The following is a 23,166-nucleotide window of genomic DNA, read 5'->3' as shown; positions in this document are numbered from 1 at the left end:
ATGGCGCTACAAGCTTGGCACACCTGTATTTGGGGTGTTTCTCACATTCTTCTCTGCAGATCCTCTCAAGCTCTGTCAGGTTGGATGGGGAGCGTCGCTGCACAGCTATTTTCAGGTCTCTCCAGAGATGTTCGATCGGGTTCAAGTCCGGGCTCTGGCTGGGCCACTCAAGGACATTTAGAGACTTGTCCCAAAGCCACTCCTGTGATGTCTTTGCTGTGTGCTGGCGAGGGGTAGCCTACGAGCTGGCGAAGGGTAGCCTACCATGTGCTTAGGGTCATTGTCCTGTTGGAAGTTGAACCTTCTCCCCAGTCTGAGGTCCTGAACGCTCTGGAACAGGTTTTCATCAAAGATCTCTCTGTACTTTGCTCTGTTTATCATTCCTCTCGATCCTAACTAGTCTCCCAGTCCCTGCCGCTGAAAAAAATCCCCACTGCATGATGCTACCATCACCATGCTTCACCGTAGGGATGGTGCCAGGCCTCCTCCAGACGTGACGCTTGCCATTCAGGCCAAAGAGTTCAATCTTGCTTTCATCAGACCAGAGAATCTTGTTTCTCATGGTCTGAGAGTCTTTAGGTGCCTTTTGGCAAAGTCCAAGCGGGCTGTCATGTGCCTTTTACTGAGAAGTGGCTTCCGTCTGGACACTCTACCATAAAGGCCTGATTGGTGGAGTGCTGCAGAGAGGGTTGTCCTTCTGGAAGGTTCTCCCATCTTCACAGAGGAACTCTAGAGCTCTGTCAGAGTGACCATCAGGTTCTTGGTCACCTCCCTGACCAAGGTATTTCTCCCCCAATTGCTCAGTTTGGCTGGGCAGCCAGCTCTAGGAAGAGTCTTAGTGGTTCCAAACGTATTTAATTTAAGAATGGTGGAGGCCACTGTGTTGTTGGGGACCTTCAATAGTGCAGAATTGTTTTGGTACCCTCCCCCAGATCTGTGCCTCGACACAGTCCTGTCTCGGAGCACTACGGACAATTCCTTCGACCTCATAGCTTGGTTTTTTATCTGACATGCACTGTCAACTGTGGAACCTTATATAGACAGGTGTGTGACTTTCCAAATCATGTCCAATCAATTTAATTTACCACAGGTGGACTTGTAGAAACATCTCAACAGAAAGAGGATGCACCTGAGCTCAATTTAGAATATTATAGCAAAGGATCTGAATACTTATGTAAATAAGGTATTTCTGGTTTTTATATCTAAAAACCTGTTTTCGCTTTGTCATTATGGTGTATTGTGTGTAGATTGCTGAGAATTTGTATTTATTTAATCAATTTTAGAATAAGGCTGTAGCGTAACAAAATGTGGAAAAAGTCAAGGGGTCTGAATACTTTCCCGAAGACACTGTATATACAAAATTACAAAGCATATTAAGAAAAAGAAAATAAAGAAAATGTATCAACACAGAGGTCTCTGATCGTTACTACGATAACTCTGTGGAGACCGAAGTGGCCTCCAATGTTATCCAAGCCTGAGACTGGGTTTGGTAATTTGTAAGTCTAATAATAGCACATCTGCCTGAAATCAGTAAATTATATCCTCTTAACAAAACATACAAGACAGAGTGAAAATGAATATGATTTAGCATAATCTCCTTATATTACTGTTATAGCCATCTATAGTGAAGGGGAAACGCACCAAAATGGTTCCTATCAAGGATCCTTCTGTGCTCCAGCCCAGCTAACTGTAACAAAAAAGGTATGGAAGTTTTAGGCATGAGTGAGAAGATGGGAGTGTTAGTCTGTGATTCCATGAGTTATGTTAAGCTGTTGACGCTAAATCCAACTTCAAGAACAGTGCTTCGGATAAGTGTAATCCTCTCTCTCTCTCTCTCTCTCTCTCTCTCTCTCTCTCTCTCTCTCTCTCTCTCTCTCTCTCTCTCTCTCTCTCTCTCTCTCTCTCTCTCTCTCTCTCTCTCTCTCTCTCTCTCTCTCTCTCTCTCTCTCTCTCTCTCTCTCTCTCTCTCTCTCTCTCTCTCTCTCACACACACACACACACACACACACAGTTGAGTGATAACATTGTATGTCCACGAACACACAGTTGTTGACTCTACATGAGTTGGCAGGTAGCCTAGTGGTTAGAGCATTGGTCCAGTAACCAAAAGGTTGCTGGTTTGAATCCCTGAGCTGACAAACTAAAAATATGTCAGTCTGCCCCTGTGCAAGGCAGTTAACCCACTGTTCCCTGCATGCCAAAACCTTGGATGCTCTTCTCTGAATTAGAGGGGTTGGGTTAAATGCAGGAGACACATTTCAGTTGTACAACTGACTATATATCCTTCTTTTCCACATCTTGACTAGAAATGTTTACTTATGTCCTTGGCTGTAGGACAAAACCTTTTGCCTATGATAACAAATTATTTGAAAATATACACTACATGGCCAAATGTATGTGGCACATCTCATTCCAAACTCATGGGCATTAATATGGAGTTGGTACCCCCTTTGCTGCTATAACAGTCTCCACTCTTCTGGGAAGGCTTTCCACTACATGTTGGAACATTGCTGCAGGCACTTGCTTCCATTCAGCCACAAGAGCATTAGTGAGGTCGGGCACTGATGTTGGGCGATCCAATTGATCCCAAAGGTATTCAATGGGGTTGAGGTCAGGGCTCTGTGCAGGCCAGTCAAGTTCTTCCACACCGATCTTGACAAACCATTTCTGTATGGACCTTGCTTTGTACACAGGGGGCATTGTCATGCTGAGTCCCTTATGTAGGAAAGGGCCTTCCCCAATCTCTGACACACAGTTGGAAGCACAGAATCAACTAGAATGTCATTGTATGCTGTAGCGCTAAGATTTCCCTTCAATGGAACCAAGGAGCCCCAACAATGAACAAACAATCACAGACCATTATTCCTCCTCCACTAAACTTGCCATTTTTTTTTGTATATATTTTTTATTTAACCTTTATTTAACTAGGCAAGTCAGTTCAGAACAAATTCTTATTTACAATGACGGCCTACCCCGGCCAAACCTGGACGACGTTGGGCCAATTGTGTGCCGCCCTATGGGACTCCCAATCACAGTCGGATGTGATACCGCCTGGATTCGAACCAGGGACTGCAGTTGGCACTATGCATTCGGGCAGGTAGCTGTAACTGTAACGTAACAAAATGTGGGATATATATATATTTTTTGGGGGGGGTAAAAGATTCATGCTATATTTACGTGTTGTGTTAAAGGCATAGAATAGGATACACTTCACCCTATCAGAGCAAATACCAAGGCTATAGGGCAGGGTTCCCCAACTTGCGGTTCATGGGCCAAATTTGGATGATGTTATTTGCCCCCCTCACACAAGTTTTCTGAGCAAAAATAAATAAAACACTTTTATTTTGATTGTTGGACATAAAAGACTGTAAAAACACCAGCAAATCAGCTCCATGTGGTTTTAATTTTGGAAATCTGTTAAAAAGTATTCCCACGCATAATGTCAACGTATACAAATGTATGCAATGTTTAAAAGTATTATGTTTTAGTCAAAGATCAAATCAAATTATATTGGTCACATACTCTTGGTTAGCAGATGTTATTGCGAGTGTAGAGAAATGGTTGTGCTTCTAGATCCGACAATGCAGCAATATCTAACATGTAATCTAACAATTCCACAACAACTACCTTATACACATACATTTTAGTAAAGGAATGGAATAAGAATATATCCATATAAATATATGGATGAGCAATGACAGAGCGGCATAGGCAAGATGCAATATTATGTCTGTTTGGGCTCATTGCGTTCAATTTGCAGTCCTCAAATTTTTCGTAATTATGTTCCGGCCCCCTGACCATCCATTCAAGAAATAATCGTCCCGTGGCTGAATGTAGGTGATGATCCCTGCTATAGGGGCAATCATAGATAGATGTCGAACAATTAGGAGAATTCTACCTAAAGTAAGCTAAATAGTTATCACCCCTGAGTCTTAAGGTCAGCAACAAGTATGATACCATATATACTGTAATTTCCAGCCTTGATGAGATCAACAAACAAGTAGGCCTAATTGACATGTGGTCATTGGGGAAGTTGTCTAAATATTGTCTACAGTCGCCCTCCAGTGACAAGCAACAGGAATGACAGGCGAATATTGCTAGGCTAGTTCTCTTTTCTAAGCATTGTTTTGCTATTTAGAGATAGACCTGTCGCCTATTTTGCGTAGTGTAGACGTTGAAATGTCTCAAAACTATGACTGAAAATAGTGCAGTCCGGTTTATCAGCATCGGTGTCATTTTATTTGCCATGGACGTAGGCCTACACCAAATATTTTACACCAACAAATACAGTGTAATGATTAACTTATTTTCTAACAATAAACCGCTCGAGTCTCTGAGTCACATGGTGATTTTTGCTTCTCTCATGCTGCTTGGCACGCTGCCTAAAAGGGATTTTATTTTTCATGTTTCTTGAGGTCGTATCAACTTCCAACCTCCCGCAGGTTGTCTCGTGACCACATGATTGCTCTTTAGATACCTGGCGAGGTGAACATGAAAGTGAAAACAGCTGTAAACCCATGTGAAAACCCCTGGGCTGGTAGGCTACTCACTCACTGCTCCAGACAGTAGAGTTGCTCAGGTGAGTGAGGCTATATTACCTGAAATCTTGTGGTGTCTTTTGAATTGTGAAAGGGTATATTCTTGTAAACTAAATGTGTCTGTCTATATGTCTAAAATAAGAGCAGAGGATTATGCTATGGCAGATTGTTTTTACAGACTAGGCTTCATGCTTCATGGTGCATTTGTCATGTAATTGTTTAGCCTCTGCGTGCTAAGTATTGCTATAAAAATGGTGATGTATAGGGCTAAGCAGAGACATATTTCAATAGATAAAGTTAACTTCCCTTTAAAACAATACAGGCAATTTGAGCATGTTACTGCAAATATCAACAAATAGGCTCTCTCAGGAAAATGTAAGTTTGTTTTATTCATTAGTTTGTTTTGAATATTTAAAAGCCAAATCAATTAGGCGGTACAGAAAATATTCAATGATTACCATTACAGCATAATTTTATACAGACATTTACATGTGTCTACAGTTTACAGACAAAGACATTTATATTAGAGAGTGAGTAGGCCTTCATGTGTTTTACTAATTAACCATTGCCTGCTGCCTCATTTGATTGTTCTTTGCCCTTGTCACACTGTCTGTCACTTCTTCCTCTGGACAGTACCTTCCTGTTTCTGTTAGAGGCCCTCGGCCCAGTGCATACCAATAACAATGGTATTTTAGTGTAAACAAACTGTAATCCAACCCTGGTTGTCTGTACTCAGTCCTTCAAAACAAACCACCACTGGACCCAAAAGCTAGTCCCTCTCACAGGGTATAGGTTGTTTTTTAGGTTTTTATTCTCAGTTTACAGATGTAGGAACTTAATTTTAACCAGTTTGCTACAGCAGGAAAATATTCCTGCAGGTACAGGAAATGTGAATTATTATGTGGATTGTAATTAAATTATAATTTTCGTAAGGAAAAATTAAGTCTGAAATGTCAAAGTGGAAATTACAAACTTCAGAAACCTTTTAAAACTCAAATACACTACACATTTGATATTTTCTGCATTGCAGGAAAGTTCTCCTGCAACAGGGTGATCGAATTAAGATCCTACATCTGTACCTCTCTTACACATTCACGTCAGAAGTGGAAAATCCATTCTTATCAGTGACTCATGGTAATTACAGGTTATACACAATGTATCCATAATATGATTCTTATTCATGTAGGAATGCTACCCTTATTTTTAACTTGAGGTACTTTGCCAGGTCGGGTTGGTTACCGTGACGGCACACCCTTTCCCCCTTACCTTCCATAGAAAATGGCATGTTGGCTGTAAACATAAGCTTTGCTCCTGTTCCTGCTGACTGCTGTGACAGGCACCAAAAGTTAAAGGCACTTTTAACAACACATTCAACAGACAACTCCTTGCCTGAAACAAGGGACATTCAATGCCAAGCAGAGATCAGATGGCAGGGATTGGGGAACCTGGGGACATGGAGGAGGTGAATGAAGCTCAGGGTCTAGAGGGGGACAGATCCTCCCTCAAATCCACCATGGAGAGGAACGTGAAGACACAACCTGACGGCCCGGTGAAGGAGAAGAAACTGGGGATGATGAAGCAATTCAGGGAGAGCATCAAGCGGGTTGGAGAGAGGAGTCCTCTGGCCTCAAACAGCCAAGAGTCAAAGGACAAATCCAATTCAGAACAGGGGGGACATGGTATTGACCCTGAAGTGACCTCACCAACCCATCAGCTGCCACCCCCTCCCTCACCATGTAAGTTTTCCTCAGATTTGTCCCTCTGTCTAATTAAGTGAGTTATGAAATATGCTCTTGAGTCAAGAAATGGCTTCTCAAGGTCATGGGAAAAGGACGTCTCAGGAGACACAGAATGACAGTAGAAATGGCAGGAAGGGCTCTCTAATTGGGAATTTCAGCTGGACATGAGCCAGTCTGAGCAGGGGGCTTTCATCATTACTCAATTACTGACATTCCTATCTTAATGAAGTTTATACAAAACTCGGAAACAGCTGCCAACCAAGCAGGATATACACTAACATAATTAACCTTTGTACAATAACACAGATTTTTTTAATGACGAATCTGACAGAAGCTGCTTAACTAGTTGTCAAGGTTGTGTGACTTCTTCTGTGTGTGCGTGTGCGTTTGTGTGACTGTGCGACTGTCCGTGTGATTGTGTGTGTACGGTCAGCACACCTACTATTACACTGCAAAGTTGTTTAATTACTAGCATTATTCAATGTCATAGAGAACTTTCTCTTGCTCAGGTTTGAGTGCTGGGTCTCCTATGGCCTCTCCCCTGAAGGGTCTAGGTGGGTCCTTCCAGAGGAAGGAGGGAGGAGAGAGTGCAGAAGATTCACTCCAGAAAAAGCACACCAGAACACGCTCAGGTACACCACTGTTTACCCAACCAACCAGAGCTTGTTCAATCAATGGTTGACAATAAATACTGTTCAAAGACAAGCACAAATACATATCATTTACTGAGAGAATTCTAGAGAGCTCGTTGGGATATTCTGAGTCTTTGTAAAGTCTTCGTAATCCGTAATCTGTCTTGTCCATCTATAGACCCATCGGCAATTGGGGACTCTCTTCTAAAGAAGGGGGCTTCCATTCGACGGAGTTTGCGACTTGTGGGGAATAAGAAGGACAAGGCCCTCAAACAGGAGCAGCTCCAGCCTGTCACTGAGATCACTGTGGATGAGAAGAGAGAGAAGGAGAGGGTAGAGATAAAAGAGTCATACATACTCCCAGAGATACCCCTCACACCCCTCTCAGGTGAGGTTCGTTCTCTCTCTGTCTTTGTCTCTGTCTCTCTCTCTCACTCATCCTCTTGTCCATTTTTATTTGTTTTACCAGTAGAGATCACAAAATATATCATTTGTGATGTAAATCACTATGGTTGTGTCTGTGCAGTATGTGTGTATTAGGTATAACAGCATAAGCTTCTATGCATTAATGCCTTTACTCTGTTTGCTCTTACACTCCAGTGATGCAGATCAATAAGCTGATTGGGATGGAGGTGCTGGAGGAGGCCTATCTGAACCTCCTCTCCCTGTGCCAGGAGTTCCAGCAGGAGAGGGAGGAGTGCACGGAGGAGGCCTCCTCTATGGAGCTGGCCAAGAAGGAGAAGGACCTGAGGCTCCTTTACAATGCCCTGCTGGACAAGGTGAAGGAAATAGTGCGGGACTCCAACTCCTTTCCCTCTCGCAACAAGGATCTCTTGGTGCATGTGGCCCATGTCATCCAGGAGGAGGAGAAGAGGGAGGCAGAGCCTGGGGTCGCGGGCATGGTTGGGCCTGGGGGTTGGCGGGGGGCCTGGAGAGAGGCTGTGAGCGAGGGTGTACAGGCCACACTGAAGAGTGTTCACTTGGACAGGCCCGAGCAGAATGCCTCCTGGCTGGCTATCCACCTGGGTATGCTGAGCAAGGCCATCGTGGAGGACTTGAAGAAGGTGAAGGGAGAGCTGCAAGGCTCTTACCCACCCAGCTTCAATGTGTTCAGCACCTATGTGAGCTGTTACCATGGTGCTGTCAGCCAGCACCTGAAGAGGCTTCAGCAGCAGGTGACAGATCTGAAGGACTACTACACCCTGCTGGACTGGATCATCAATCACTATGAGAGGTGAGGAAGACTTAAAGTCATTGTCTTGAGTAAGAAGTGTGTGTGTGTATGTATGTATATATATATATATATATATATATATACAAAAATATGACTCAAGATGATGAGTAGTATTGTATCTGAGAGACACCATCCCTGTTGAACAGTGAGAAGGTAATGAGTAGTCCTTCATTGAGACCAGAGATGGAAGCTGAGAACATAGGCCTCTCCCTGGAGGAGGGTTTCCTGGACCAGCTCAAGGGGAAATACTGCATGCGGGCAAAGGTGAGGGATTGAACACTCCACTAAGAGACAGATGGATAGATGTTTAGGAAGAATTCAGGTTGAATGCAGGTACCACACTGATGAGCAAAATATACGTTTTTGTAAAACTCTTCTAGTCCTTTAGCCTTTATTCTTTTGCTTTCCATGTCTTTTCCAGGAGGACATGAGAGCTTCACTGGATAAAATATTAGAGATTGAAAATGAGGACATGTGGATAAAGAAACAGGCACCAGAGACTGACGATGAACACTTCTTTAAATCTGACATACACATGGATATCTGGACGGTATTGTTTTGTCATGATTTTATATAATGCAATAGCATCATATCTCCGTTAGAGGGCAACATTGCCTACTTAGTTACATTTTAATTATAGCGGCAGGCTACTAAGGCTACTATAACTCTGTAGGACTTGAAACTGATGTTGTTCTTTGTGTAGAAAGTTAAGAGCAATGCTGTAAACTCCAAGAGGATTGATGCAGACCTGGAGATGAGAGTAGTCTGTTCCTGCCTAGAAGAGTTACAGCAGTTTCCCAAGCGGTATGCTCTGCAACAGTCCAGAGTCTGCTCTTTCTATCTCTATCCTAACCATTATTCACTGGAACATAAAACTGGACCTTGTCCTTTGTTTGTTAATAACTCCATGACATTATCTCTCCTTCACTCTCTCTACATCTCCATAGATTTGAGAACGAATTTAGGTACTGCTGTAACAGTATGGAAAACCCTTCACTTTGGGCTGACTATCAGATAACCTACATCAACAGCTTTAAAGCTCTTAAGTAAGTCAGATTCCTCTCTTCACTACATCTGGTCAACAACCCTCCCCTTTCCTCTGCCCTCAACACACTGTAGACGGGAATGTCCTGGACAACAGTTGATAGACAGTCAGTTCAGCTTTCCAGACACTTTGGGGTACATTTACCAAAGGATGGTGTGAATAAATAAAAATAAGACCGCAGTCTAAAAGATTTACCCGAGAACAGAAGTCTTGGCTCAGAAGACAAAGTCTCAGCATTAAAGGAAAACTGGGACTATGAAATGACTATTTCACAGGCATTTCCTGGAACCCATACTAGGTCATTTAGCCTGCCTGCAAGATAAACATAAAAAAATACACACCAATAAATGTTGAATTATGGTTAAATATGCATCTTATCTATCTTACAAACATACTCAAACATACTCAAACACACTAACATGCAGGCACGGTGACACACTATATCATATTACTGTATAAATTACAGTGAAACTATTGAAGACTAAACCCAGCTAGCACATAACGTTCTCAGAACCATGTGTTTCCATGCTTCAAGATTGTTTTGATTAAGCAGACTGGGATATGTTCCGGGTAGCCTCTGAGAATAATATCGATGAATACACAGATACGGTAACTGAGTTTATCAGGAAATGTATAGGAGATGTTCTACCCACTGTGACTATTAAAACCTACCCAAACCAGAAACTATGGATATATGGTAGCATTCGCACACCCTGGTTCGAATCCAGGCTGTATCACAACCAGCCATAATTGGGAGTCCCATAGGGCGGCGCACAATTGGCCCAGCGTCGTCCGGGTTTGGCCAGTGTAGGCCGTCATTGTAAATACAAATTTGTTCTTAACTGTCCTGCCTAGTTAAATAAAGGTTCAATAAAATAAATACATTTGCGCAAACCACTGGATTTAACCATGGCAAGGTGACTGGGAATATAGCTGAATACAAACAGTGTAGTTATTCCCTCCGTAAGACAATCAAACAGGCAAAACGTCAGTACAGAGACAAAGTGAAGTCTCAATTCAATCAATTCGATCTACAGACAATGACGGACTACAGAGGGAAAACCAGCCACGTCGCTGCCACCGACGTCTTGCTTCCGGATAAGCTAAACACCTTTTTCGCTCGCTTTGAGGATGACATATTTTGCTCGCTTTGAAGTTGACACAGTGCCACTGACGCGGCCAGCTACCAAGGACTGTGGACTCTCCTTCTCTGTGGCCGACATGAGTAAGACATTTAAGTATGTTAACCCTAACAAGGCTGACGGCCCAGACGGCATCCCTAGCCGCGTCCTCAGAGCATGCGCAGACCAGCTGGCTGGAGTGTTTACGGATATTCAATCTTTCCCTATCACATTCTACTGTCTCCACATGCTTCAAGATGTCCACCATTGTTCCTGTTCCCAAGAAAGAGAAAGTAACTGAACTAAATGACTATCACCCTGTAGCACTCACTTCTGTCATCATGAAGTGCTTTGAGAGACTAGTCAAGGATCATATCACCTCTACATTACCTGACACCCTAGACTCACTTCAATTTGCTTACCGCCCCAATAGATCCACAGACGATGCACTGCACACTGCTCTATCCCATCTGAACAAGAGGAATACCTATGTAAGAGTGCTGTTCATTGACTACAGCTGAGCCTTCAACACCATAGTACCCTCCAAGCTCATCATTAAGCTTGGGGCCCTGGCTCTGAACCCCGCCCTGTGCTTTCTGGGTCCTGGACTTCCTGACGGGCCGCCCCCAGGTGGTGAAGGTAGGAAACAACACCTCCACTTCGCTGATCCTCAACACAGGGGCCCCACAAGGGTGCATGCTCAGCCCCCTCTTGTACTCCCTGTTCACCCATGACTGCGTGGCCACGCACGCCTCCAACACAATAATTAAGTTTGCAGACAACACAACAGTAGTAGCCAACAATGATGAGACAGCCTACAGGGAGGAGGTGAATGCCCTGGGAGTGTGGTGCCAGCAAAATAACCTCTCACTTAACGTCAACAAAACAAAGGAGCTGGTCGTGGACTTCAGGAAACAGCAGAGGGAGCACCCCCCTATCCACATCGACAGGACCACAGTGGAGAAGGTGGAAAGCTTCAAGTTCCTCTGCATACACATCACTGACAAACTGAAATGGTCCACCCACACAGACAGTGTGGTGAAGAAGGCACAACTTACTTACTGACTTTATTGTCCCCATGGTGAAATTTTGTTGCAGTGTCATGTACACATTTAAAGTGGCGTTTAAATACAAAACAAAATTGACAATACAACTTTCATACCAGTTACATACCAATAAAAAAAAAAATATCAGAAATAAAGAAAGAAATAATAACAGCACCTCTTCAACCTCAGGAGGGTGAAGAAATTTGTCTTGGCACCTAAAACCCTCACAAACTTTTACAAGTTCACAATTAAGAGCATCCTGTCAGGCTAAATCACCGCCTGGTACGGCAACTGCACCACCCACAACCGCAGGGCTTTCCAGAGGGTGGTGCGGTTTGCCCAACGCATCACCGGAGGCAAACTACCGGCCCTCCAGGACCCCTACAGAACCCAATGTCACAGGAAGGCCAAAAAGATCATCAAGGACAACAACCACCCGAGCCACTGCCTGTTCACCCCGCTATCATCCAAAAGGCGAGGTCAGTACAGGTGTATCAAAGCTGGGACCGAGAGACTGAAAAACAGCTTCTATCTCAATGCCATCAGACTATTAAATAGCCATCACTAGCACCTTAAGAGGCTGCTGCCATATATATATATATATATATATATATGACTTGAAATCACTGGCCACTTTAATAATGGAACACTAGTGACTTTAATAATGTTTACCTATTTCACATTACTCATCTCATATGTATATACTGTATTCTATTCTATCCTACTGTATTTTAGTCTATGCTGCTCCGACATTGCTCGTCCAAATATTTATATTTTCTTAATTCCATTCCTTTAGATGTGTGTGTATTGTTGTGAAATTGTTAGATATTACTTGTTAGATATTACTGCACTGTTGGAGCTAGAAACCTAATTATTTCGATACACCCGCAATAACATCTGCTAAACATGTGTATGTGACCAATAAAATTGTATTTGATTTTGCATACAACTTCCCACAACGTTCTGGAAATGGTACAGGATAGTTGCTTGGCTTTGGAACATTCTCAGCACATTTAAGAAACTTGACAAAATAACATTATTTGCCTGGTATTTCATTACTTTGACAAACATCCAAACATGGTTTAATTTAATAAACATTTTGGTATTGTTTTCGGAACATTCTCCAACTGGTTTGACATTGGGAATGCTCTCAAATAGTTCAGAGAAGGTTAAGAAACAACATTCTCCTGTGGGAATTTCAAACTTCAGCATAACGTTTCCACCAGGTTTCCTCATGGTACTATTTAAAGTAACATTTAAGAAAACATCTATAAAGAAAACACAAAAAAACATTAGTAACATAAGTAAATGTTATTGTAAAACAATTGAAAAACATATACATATCCGTTCTCAGCGCCAACAAAACTCTCTATCCTTTATCTTGTTAAGTGTGTTCAGGTGTCTTGGCCGCGCCGACTAATTGGCCACGTCTGATCTTATTAAGTACTTGTTTCCTTTGAAATGGGGTCTGTTTGAATAAATTAAAATGAACAGATTTGTATGAGTTAAAAAAACAAAGCTTGCTAGCTCCATCCTGTTGGTGCTGTAGACTAATTCAATGGATAGAGAACAGAAGATCACTGACAGTGTCCCACAATGAAAATAAATGTGTTTGCATGATTAATGCCTAAGCAAATTAATTTCCATGGGTCCTATCTGTGCTTGGAATTCAAAACAGTTAACCCAAACGAAGCTAGCAGTGTTCTTAAATGTCTTATTGAAACATTCAATAAAAGTTTTAAGGAAGTTATTAAAAAAACTCTAAATAACTTAGAATTGAATAATAAATCTCCCAGAAAAACCTTCAGGGAACCATAGTAAAAACGTTCTCAAAACCAACCTGCAACAAAAGATGTACATTACATTCTCAAAAAAAAAACTTCAGTTCTACTGGTCAAGAAATGTATGGCTTCGTTCCCAGAACCAATGGGAAACCAAAAACGTACATTCCCACAACTTCCAAGGAACCAAATGTGCTAGCTGGGAAGCTGTTTCCAGCCAATAGGCATCTCTGGAGTATAGCACTGCCTGTCTAAAGAGAGAAACACCACATGGTTTCCGGGAAACGTGGCTAGTGTAAGAGAATTGCCTGAGTAGTTCAAGCTCTAAAAATAGAAAGCCCCCCTCTCTCCACATTCAAAGAGCTGGTAATTTCACTGAAACAAGCAACAGCATGTCTCTGTCAGTAAAAAAATTAGGAACACAATATTAGAGATGGACAGAAACAGTCAAAATTCTCTCCTGCAGATTTAGTTATTCATATTCAAGGAGACAGGAGACTTAAAATAATGATGGTCAGATATAACTTTATACTGTTTATCCTTATTTCCTTAAAAAAAACGCATACAGTTGAAGTCGGAAGTTTACATACACTTAGGTTGGAGTCATTAAAACTTGTTTTTCAACCACTCCACAAATTTCTTGTTAACAAACAATAGTTTTGGTAAGTCGGTTGGGATATCTACTTTGTGCATGACACAAGTAATTTTTCCAACAATTGTTTACAGACAGATTATTTCACTTATAATTCACTGTATCACTATTTCAGTGGGTTAGAAGTTTACATACACTAAGTTGACTGTGCCTTTAAACAGCTTGGAAAATTCCAGAAAATGATGTCATGGCTTTAGAAGCTTCTGATAGGCTAATTGACATATTTTGAGTCAATTGGAGGTGTACCTTTGGATGTATTTCAAAGCCTAACTTCAAACTCAGTGCCTCTTTGCTTGACATCATGGGAAAATCAAAAGAAATCAACCAAGACCTCCACAAGTCTGGTTCATCATTGGGAGCAATTTCCAAACGCCTGAAGGTACCACGTTCATCTGTACAAACAATAATACGCAAGTATAAACACCATGGGACCACGCAGGCGTCATACCGCTCAGGAAGGAGACGTGTTCTGTCTCCTAGAGATGAACGTACTTTGGTGCGAAAAGTGCAAATCAATCCCCGACAACAGCAAAGGACCTTGTGAAGATGCTGGAGGAAACGGGTACAAAAGTATCTATATCCACAGTAAAAACGAGTCCTATATCGACATAACCTGAAAGGCCACTCAGCAACGAAGAAGCCACTGCTCCAAAACCGCCATAAAAAAGCTAGACTACCATTTGCAACTGCACATGGGGACAAAGATTGTACTTTTTGGAGAAATGTCCTCTGGTCTGATGAAACAAAAATAGAACTGTTTGGCCATAATGACCATCGTTATGTTTGGAGGAAAAAGGGGGAGGCTTGCAAGCCGAAGAACATCATCCCAACAGTGAAGCACGGGGATGGCAGCATCATGTTGTGGGGGTGCTTTGCTGCAGGAGGGACTGGTGCACTTCACAAAATAGATGAGGGAGGAAAATTATGTGGATATATTGAAGCAACATCTCAAGACATCAGTCAGGAAGTTAAAGCTTGGTCGCAAATGGGTCTTCTAAATGGACAATGACCCCAAGCATACTTCCAAAGTTGTGGCAAAATGGCTTAAGGACAACAAAGTAAAGGTATTGGAGTGGCCATCACAAAGCCCTGACCTCAAACCTATAGAAAATTTGTGGGCAGAACTGAAAAAGCTTGTGCGAGCAAGGAGGCCTACAAACCTGACTCAGTTACACCAGCTCTGTCAGGAGGAATGGGCCAAAATTCACCCAACTTATTGTGGGAAGGTTGTGGAAGAAGGCTACCCGCAACGTTTGACCCAAGTTAAACAATTTAAAGGCAATGCTACCAAATACTAATTGAGTGTATGTAAACTTCTGACCCACTGGGAATGTGATGAAAGAAATACAAACTGAAATAAATCATTCTCTCTACTATTATTCTGACATTTCCCATTCTTAAAATAAAGTGGTGATCCTAACTGACCTAAGACAGGGAATTATTACCAGGATTAAATGTCAGGAATTGTGAAAATCTGAGTTTAAATGTATTTAGCTAAGGTGTATGTAAACTTCCGACTTCAACTGTAGTTACACAAGCAAAACATCAGAAATTGTTAACATTCTTACAACCAATGTTCCATCTAAACTGCGCACGTGCTCAGGCGCGCAGCTCCCCCGGGACTGCCTCGCAAGAAGAAATATCAGCCTGTGCAGAGAAGCTCGAGATTGAACTTCACTCAACTTTCTAGAGTTTCCCCCTTAGTTAACACAATCAACGTTTCCCTTTTACTGTGGGAATTGTGATTGAATCAACGCAATATTAGTATGTAGCCACGTGTGCACATTTGTACATATTCTTTGCTAGTTAGTGAGTTATTAGCCCAGTTATAGATCATTTGTAGTCAGCAATGGGGGAGTGATTGCTTCTTACAAGAGCACAAAACATGTACATTTCTAGACATCTTTGAAAAGCAAGTCAGATCAAGAGCTTTTTTTCTTTCTTAAAGGGGCAGTGTTGTATTTTGAGACAGGTTTCAATAAGCTAAGTAGCCATTAGTCAGAGGGTAGCATAATTTGTCTGATTCTCTGTAATAATGGTATGGTAAAAATAATGCATTTTATTTTGTAAAGTGGTTTCTAGCATCAAACATCACCTAAATTTCAGTCACCTCCTTGTCCGAAGGACAAGTGGTTGAACAGGTTAATGTTAGCCCTGCATGTTTATTTCAAAAGTCTCATGGAATGTAAGCCTACATTGAACACCACACATTGGCTGCTACTGTAGGCTGAATGATAGAACAGCTATTTCCATGTTATGGGATGCATTTTCTCCATTGCTTTTGATGGTAGGCCACTCTTGTAGGCCTACATTATGATCATCCACAGTAGCCTAATTGGCTACTGTCTGAAACTGTAACTTAAAGCGGGTACAGCCTCGGGGTAAACAGTAAACGCACACTGGAATTTGCACAGAATCTTCAAGTTTGCCCTCAGCAGAGATTAAATTTGCTCAGTGCCCCCCAAAAATGAAGTGAACATTGCTTATAACCCCTGTTGAAACCCTTCCCTTGGTCTGTTTCGCAATTTTTCGGGAAGTCTCGCAATGTGGCGCCTCTGGGTTTAGAAACTCTGTCGCGTAGGTGTGTATGCATGATAACCTGACCTAACCTCAGACCTGTTTCATTTCCCTCTTTCTCTTCCTCCAGGGAGCACATGGAGGGTTACAGAGAGAGCTGCCCGACACAGGTGGACCATCTCAGCAGAGAGGTGGATGGCTTGGTCCATAGACTGGTCCAGGGCCTGGAGGACCAGTTTAAGAATGATGTCAGGGTAGGTGAGGGGGAGAAGTTTGATTGACCTTTGGTCTTGTCCTCATTCTACAAATACCCCTAAGTTGAGCAGTGTGTTGAGGTGATTGACATCTTTCCTACTTGTCTCAGGTGACCTGGAAGTTACTTAGTTTGGTAGTCTACTGATTTCTTTGCACACGTTTCTGTAAAGGCTTTCTCTCAATCGCTCCTGCTGTCAATGTTATGGATGGGTGAACAAACAAATAAATTAATGAATGAACAAATTAGTGAGTGAATAGATGGGTTAATATGTGTCTGTTTTCTTTTTCCAGCCTTACCTCAGGAGAATGATGACGAGGAAGTGGCTCTCCACAGATGAGGACTTTCAACAGCTGTTGAGCAGGACAGAGAAGCTGTCCCAGCGCTGTTCACAAATGAGACATCCATATGTACAGGTTAGGAATGGGGAAGTGCTGTTCATATTGTTTTAAATGCAGGATATACTATACCAGTCAAGTTTTAGAACACCTACTCATTCAAGGGTTTTTCTTTTTCCCCCTATTTTCTACATTGTAGAATAATAGTGAAGACATCAAAACTATGAAATAACACATATGGAATCATGTAATAACCCAAAAAGTGTTAAACAAATCAAAATATATTTGAGATTCTTCAAAGTAGCTACCCTTTGCCTTGATAACAGCTTTGCACACTCTTGGCATTCTCTCAACCAGCTTCATGAGGTAGACACCTGGAATGCAGTTCAATTTACAGGTGTGCCTTGTTAAAAGTTAATTTGTGTAATTTCTTTCCTTCTTAATGCGTTTGAGCCAATCAGTTGTGTTGTGACAAAGTAAGGGTGGTATACAGAAGATAGACCCTATTTGGTAAAATACCAAGTCCATATTATGCCAAGAACAGCTCAAATAAGCAAAGAGAAATGACAGTTCATCATTACTTTAAGACATGAAGGTCAGTCAATCCGTACAATTTCAAGAACGTTGAAAGTTTCTTCAAGTGCAGTCGCAAAAACCATCAAGCGCTATAATGAAGCTGGCTCTCATAAGGACCGTCACAGGAAAGGAAGACCCAGAGTTACCTCTGCTGCAGAGGATAAGTTCATTAGAGTTACCAGCCTCAGAAATTGCAGCCCAAATAAATGTTTCACAGAGTTCAAGTAACAGACACATCTCAACATCAACTGTTAAGCGGAGACTGCATGTATCAGGCCTTCATGGACGAATTGCTGCAAAGAAACTACTAGTAAAGGACGCCATTAAGAAGAAGAGACTTGCTTAGGCCAAGAAATCTGTCCTTTGGTCTGATGAGTCCAAATTTGAGATTTTTGGTTCCAACCGCCGTGTCTTTGTGAGACGCAGAGTAGGTGAACGGATGATCTCTGCATGTGTGGTTCCCACCGTGAAACATGGTGGTGTGATGGTGTGGGGGTGCTTTGCTGGTGACACTGTCTGTGATTTATTTAGAATTCAAGGCACACTTAACCAGCATGGCTATCACAGCATACTGCAGTGATACGCCATCCCATCTGGTTTGTGCTTTGTGGGACTATCATTTGTTTTTCAACAGGACAATGACCCAACACACTTCCAGGCTGTGTAAGGGCTATTTGACCAAGAAGGAGAGTGATGGAGTGCTGCATCAGATGACCTGGCCTCAACAATCACCCGACCTCAACCCTATTGAGATGGTTTGGGATGAGTTGGACCGCAGAGTGATAGATAAGCAGCCAATAAATGCTCAGCATATGTGGGAACTCCTTCAAGACTGTTGGAAAAGCATTGCAGGTGAAGCTGGTTGAGAGAATGCCAAGAGTGTGCAAAGCTGTCATCAAGGCAAAGGGTAGATACTTTGAAGAATCTCAAATCTCAAATATATTTTAATTTGTTAACACTTTTTTTGGTTACTAAATGATTCCATATGTGTTATTTCATAGTTTTGATGTCTTCACTATTATTCTGCAATGTAGAAAATAGTAAAAATAAAGAAAAACCCTTGAATGAGTAGGATGTGTCCAAACTTTTGACCGGTACTGTACACTCAAGTAAGCGAAGTAAATCATGCCCCTTGATGATCCATAGGAAGTTGGAGTTACTGGAAAAGACCCGAGAATTTCCTGACCTTACCATACTGGAACTTGACCATGCATAGAATGGAACATTATTTGAGTTGATGTGGCAATAGGAGTAAATGGCAGGAAAAGAGGGGGAGGAGGATGGGTGTCACTCAGATGATCAGTCATGGCAGTCACTTGAAAGCGAAAGAATAAACAGAAGACTTTCATGTCTATTTGTAATCCCTTTCTCTGGCCTCCACTGTGCCTGGCCTGTGTTCCTCTGCATCAGATGTTTGTGAGCAGCTTGCACTACTATGTGGTGAAAGAGTATGTCTCCCAGCTGATGAAAAACAACTACTCCTGTAAGAACAGGAAGCATGACAAAGCAGCCACCAAGATGAGGGTGCAGTGGGATGAACTCAATGATTTGTTTGAGGAAATGGTAACACTTCTTAATCCTGAACTACAAACTGAATTGTGGCCAATTTACATCCACACAAATTGTACTTTTCATGTTCATTCAACATTGTCTAAAATTGTAAATACTACAGTACATAAATTTGTCTCAGCGTTATGTCTTTGTGCTTTGAGGAATGCTACTTTGAAAATTCAGTGCTGTCATAAACAAATGACATGTGTTATTACCATTCATGACTAGTAGACACACTCATAATAATTTCCTCTTGTAGAAGACAACACATGACTGGCTCCACCCAGTAGGAGACCACCTGAGTAACATAATTGGGGAAAAGAACAAGAGAGACATAAAGAACCACCTGAAACATTTAGTAGCGGACTACCCAGACATCAGGTAATCCTGCATCTTCCTGTGGCCACATCTTGTATCTGTTGATTTTGGTGATTTTTTTTACAAAATATAATCAAAGTAAAAACAGATCATATGAATTCTACTCTGACTGTTATGGCCCTGAGAAGAACAGCAGTGGAAGATAAAGTCAGCAGTGTTCATCAGACAGGGGAAGGGTGTTGACTAGGCAGTGACAGATTGAGAGCCAGATAGTGCTGCTCCAAATATGATAGAGAGCCGTGTTGAATCTCAACAGCAGGATGTAGGAGGGGCAGGACCAGCCGGGAGAGACAGAGGTGGGAGACCCCCGATGAGAAGTGAACACTTGTGCCTGGTTTCTCGGAATAGGGCTTTAAGTGCTGTACTTTCCCAGGCAATTACCCTGGTCTGGGTTTTTGTGAATCATTTTTTTTCCGATTTTTTTACTTCTCCAAAGCAAGATTGACAGATTATTATTATTATTTGTATTTATTTTTTTAAATTGTATTATCTTAAAATATATATATATATATTATTATTTGTCATGACAGCCCCATTAACAAAATTGAGTAGCTAGCTGATTTGGTTCTGGGTGTTGAGATTATGGAATTTTAGACCAATTCATTTCACAAAACATTTGACGGTTCATTTCTCCTGCTGATTCTCCAAGAGTGATATTCTGTACCCTCTCTCCCCTCTGTCTGCAGTAAGAAGCACCTATCGTCCGTGCTGTACTTCAGGGGCTTGGTGCGGGGCAGGGAGAAGCGGGTAATCCTGCAGTGTCTCACTGAGCTGAAGAAGAAACTAGGAACTGCAGGGAACACTGGAGATAAAAAAAGAGGCCTCTTCATTGATATGCAGGTCACCATCACCAATACAAACTGTCTGGCTGACATGCCTTTCTCCTGCCTCTCCTCTCTCCTCCCAGACAGCTAATCTACAGGCCTAGATACAAGAGCCTACCACAGAGATGGTAACCTAACCAAGCTGTCTGAGAAGGCCTGAGGAGGCTTATAAAGAACATACTGTAGGATTACCAGTAGGATCACTACGCAAAAAGCAAACATAGTCTAATGATTATTTAAATGTGAATGGACCTTTACATGGTAAATCTTGTTCATGCAGTCAGAGGTTATTTAAGACACCTCATTGATTAAGCCTTCTTTTTTTATATATTGTCACTTTAGCCCACTGTTGTTGCAAAAGAAAGCTGAGAACATAATTAATAATGGGCCTGATGCTAAATGAACTCCATGGTAGGGCTCAAACTGTATGTTCAGTGTTGAATGAACTTTACCATTGATTTACCTATTTTCAAGCTATTCAAATGTGTCGCTGCAGTGCACATATTACATGTCAACATAGAAAAGACTCCCTTAGAAAGTCCCACAGTCCACTGTCCTGTTGTTTTGTGGTCAAAACAAGGTTTCAAAATATCTGATAATGTCATTTAACCACAAACAAATACACGAATACAAGTTTCTCCCGTTGTTAGGGAAGTGAGAGTTTTTGTTCCCCTCTAATACTTTTTGGCCACATTGACAGGGCAGCATGCAACACAAAGGTTTGTACTCATGTGTCTGCTGTCTAGTATGAGTATAGATGAAGTCCATCACAATAAATTCATCCAACATCAACTGCAGGGATGGGGAACTGGCGGCCCGCAGCCCGCTTTTTGTAGAATACATTTTCAACAACAAAAAATATACAGTACCAGTCAAAAGTTTGGACACACCTACTCATTCAAGGGTTTTTCTTTATTTTTACTATTTTCTACAATGTAGAATAATAGCAAAGACATCAAAACTTTGAAATAACACAGGGAATCATGTAGTAATCAAAAAAGTGTTAACAAATCTAAACATATTTTAGATTCTTCAAAGTAGCCACCCTTTGCCTTGATGACAGCTTTGCACACGATTGTTTACAGAGAGATTATTTCACTAATAATTCACTGTATCACAATTCCAGTGGGTCAGAAGTTTACATACACTACGTTGACTGTGCCTTTAAACAGCTTGGAAAATTCCAGAAAATGATGTCATGGCTTTAGAAGCTTCTGATAGGCTAATTTACATCATTTGAGTCAATTGGAGGTGTACCTGTGGATGTATTTCAAGGCCTACCTTCAAACTCAGTGCCTCTTTGCTTGACATCATGGGAAAATCAAAAGAAATCAGCCAAGACCTGACAAGTCTGGTTCATCCTTGGGAGCAATCTCCAAACACCTGAAGGTACCACGTTCATCTGTACAAACAATAGTACGCAAGTATAAACACCATGGGACCACGCAGCCGTCATACCGCTCAGAGAGGAGACGTGTTCTGTCTCCTAGAGATGAATGTACTTTGGTGCGAAAAGTGCAAATCAATCCCAGAACAACAGCAAAGGACCTTGTGAAGATGCTGGAGGAAGCGGGTACAAAAGTATCTATATCCACAGTAAAACGAGTCCTATATCGACATAACCTGAAAGGCTGCTCAGCAAGGAAGAAGCCAATGCTCCAAAACCGCCATAAAAAAGCCAGACTACTGTTTGCAACTGCACATGGGAACAAAGATCGTACTTTTTGGAGAAATGTCCTCTGGTCTGATGAAACAAAAATAGAACTGTTTGGCCATAATGACCATCGTTATGTTTGGAGGAAAAAGGGGGAGGCTTGCAAGCCAAAGTACACCATCCCAACCGTGAAGCACGGGGGTGGCAGCATCATGTTGTGGGGGTGCTTTGCTGCAGGAGGGACTGGTACACTTCACAAAATAGATGGCATCATGAGGGAGGAAAATTACGTGGATATATTGAAGCAACATCTCAAGACATCAGTCAGGAAGTTAAAGCTTGGTCGCAAATGGGTCTTCCAAATGGACAATGACCCCAAGCATACTTCCAAAGTTGTGGCAAAATGGCTTAAGGACAACAAAGTCAAGATATTGGAGTGGCCATCACAAAGCCCTGACCTCAATCCTATATAAAATTTGTGGGCAGAACTGAAAAAGGGTGTGTGAGCAAGGAGGCCTACAAACCTGACTCAGTTACACCAGCTCTGTAGCTTGTGGAAGGCTACCCGAAACGATTGACCCAAGTTAAACAATTTAAAGTCAATGCTACCAAGTACTAATTGGGCGTATGCAAACTTCTGACCCACTGGGAATGTGATGAAAGAAATAAAAGCTGAAATAAATCATTCTCTCAGCTATTATTCTGACTATTTCACATTCCTAAAATAAAGTGGTGATCCTAACTGACCTAAGACAGGGAATTATTACTAGGATTAAATGTCAGGAATTGTGAAAAACTGAGTTTAAATGTATTTGGCTAAGGTGTATGTAAACTTCCGACTTCAACTGTAATTGGGAAGTCAGTTGGGGCTTTTTGAGAAGAGAATTTCCAATCCCAATGATAATAACAATCAATCAATCAATAGCTCTGACCAATTCCCGAGGTTTGTAAGACCATGGGTATAATAATAATTAGTCAAAGACTCAGCTTATACAAAAGGTTAGTACAGTTTATTCAGAGAACGTTCTAAAGTCAAGAATACAAAACAATTCATTTTATACTGACTTCTCACGCCCACACATTCACACAACCATACACACACCCATACAGACGCACACACATACATACACACACACAAACAGACGCACACACATGTCCTGCTACCCAGCCGACAGAGATTAGTGACCTTGTCCTTGAGACATACTCCCTGTTCTCTCCCAAATCTCTAGTCAGGTCGGCACCAAGCTCAGACAGTCTGTGTTTAAAATACCATAAAGACATATTGTC

The 23,166-nt window shown here is 41.8% G+C and overlaps 1 protein-coding gene across 4 annotated transcripts; it reads left to right on the top strand.

The window, feature by feature from the left end:
- Nucleotides 1–4,355: 4,355 nt before the first annotated feature.
- LOC120023748 (exocyst complex component 3-like protein 4) lies at nucleotides 4,356–21,022 on the top strand. Of its 4 annotated transcripts, none has more exons than XM_038967836.1 (14): nucleotides 4,356–4,579; nucleotides 5,916–6,274; nucleotides 6,787–6,909; nucleotides 7,088–7,297; nucleotides 7,510–8,143; nucleotides 8,290–8,407; nucleotides 8,565–8,693; nucleotides 8,847–8,947; nucleotides 9,091–9,189; nucleotides 16,436–16,559; nucleotides 16,852–16,974; nucleotides 18,883–19,035; nucleotides 19,283–19,404; nucleotides 20,088–21,022. In XM_038967836.1, the coding sequence occupies exons 2-14, from the start codon at nucleotides 5,947–5,949 to the stop codon at nucleotides 20,314–20,316; spliced, it is 2,493 nt and encodes an 830-aa protein (XP_038823764.1). In that variant the 5' UTR covers nucleotides 4,356–4,579; nucleotides 5,916–5,946; the 3' UTR covers nucleotides 20,317–21,022. The 4 variants fall into 4 exon arrangements, with proteins under 4 accessions (XP_038823764.1, XP_038823767.1, XP_038823768.1 ...); XM_038967838.1 differs by lacking the exon at nucleotides 4,356–4,579 and adding an exon at nucleotides 5,566–5,672; XM_038967839.1 differs by lacking the exon at nucleotides 18,883–19,035.
- The last annotated feature ends 2,144 nt before the right edge of the window (nucleotides 21,023–23,166 follow it).

Source organism: Salvelinus namaycush, chromosome 28 (genome assembly GCF_016432855.1).
Source record: "Salvelinus namaycush isolate Seneca chromosome 28, SaNama_1.0, whole genome shotgun sequence".
Classification (NCBI taxonomy): domain Eukaryota; kingdom Metazoa; phylum Chordata; class Actinopteri; order Salmoniformes; family Salmonidae; genus Salvelinus; species Salvelinus namaycush.
This window is presented reverse-complemented; position numbering and strand designations above follow the sequence as displayed.

Excerpts from the sequence above, each read along its gene's own strand:
- LOC120023748 (XM_038967836.1), top strand. The coding sequence starts at position 5,947 with ATGCCAAGCAGAGATCAGATGGCAGGGATTGGGGAACCTGGGGACATG. Across the intron at positions 6,275-6,786 it reads GCCACCCCCTCCCTCACCAT|GTTTGAGTGCTGGGTCTCCT; the intron begins GTAAGTTTTCCT and ends TCTCTTGCTCAG. Across the intron at positions 8,694-8,846 it reads TACACATGGATATCTGGACG|AAAGTTAAGAGCAATGCTGT; the intron begins GTATTGTTTTGT and ends TTCTTTGTGTAG.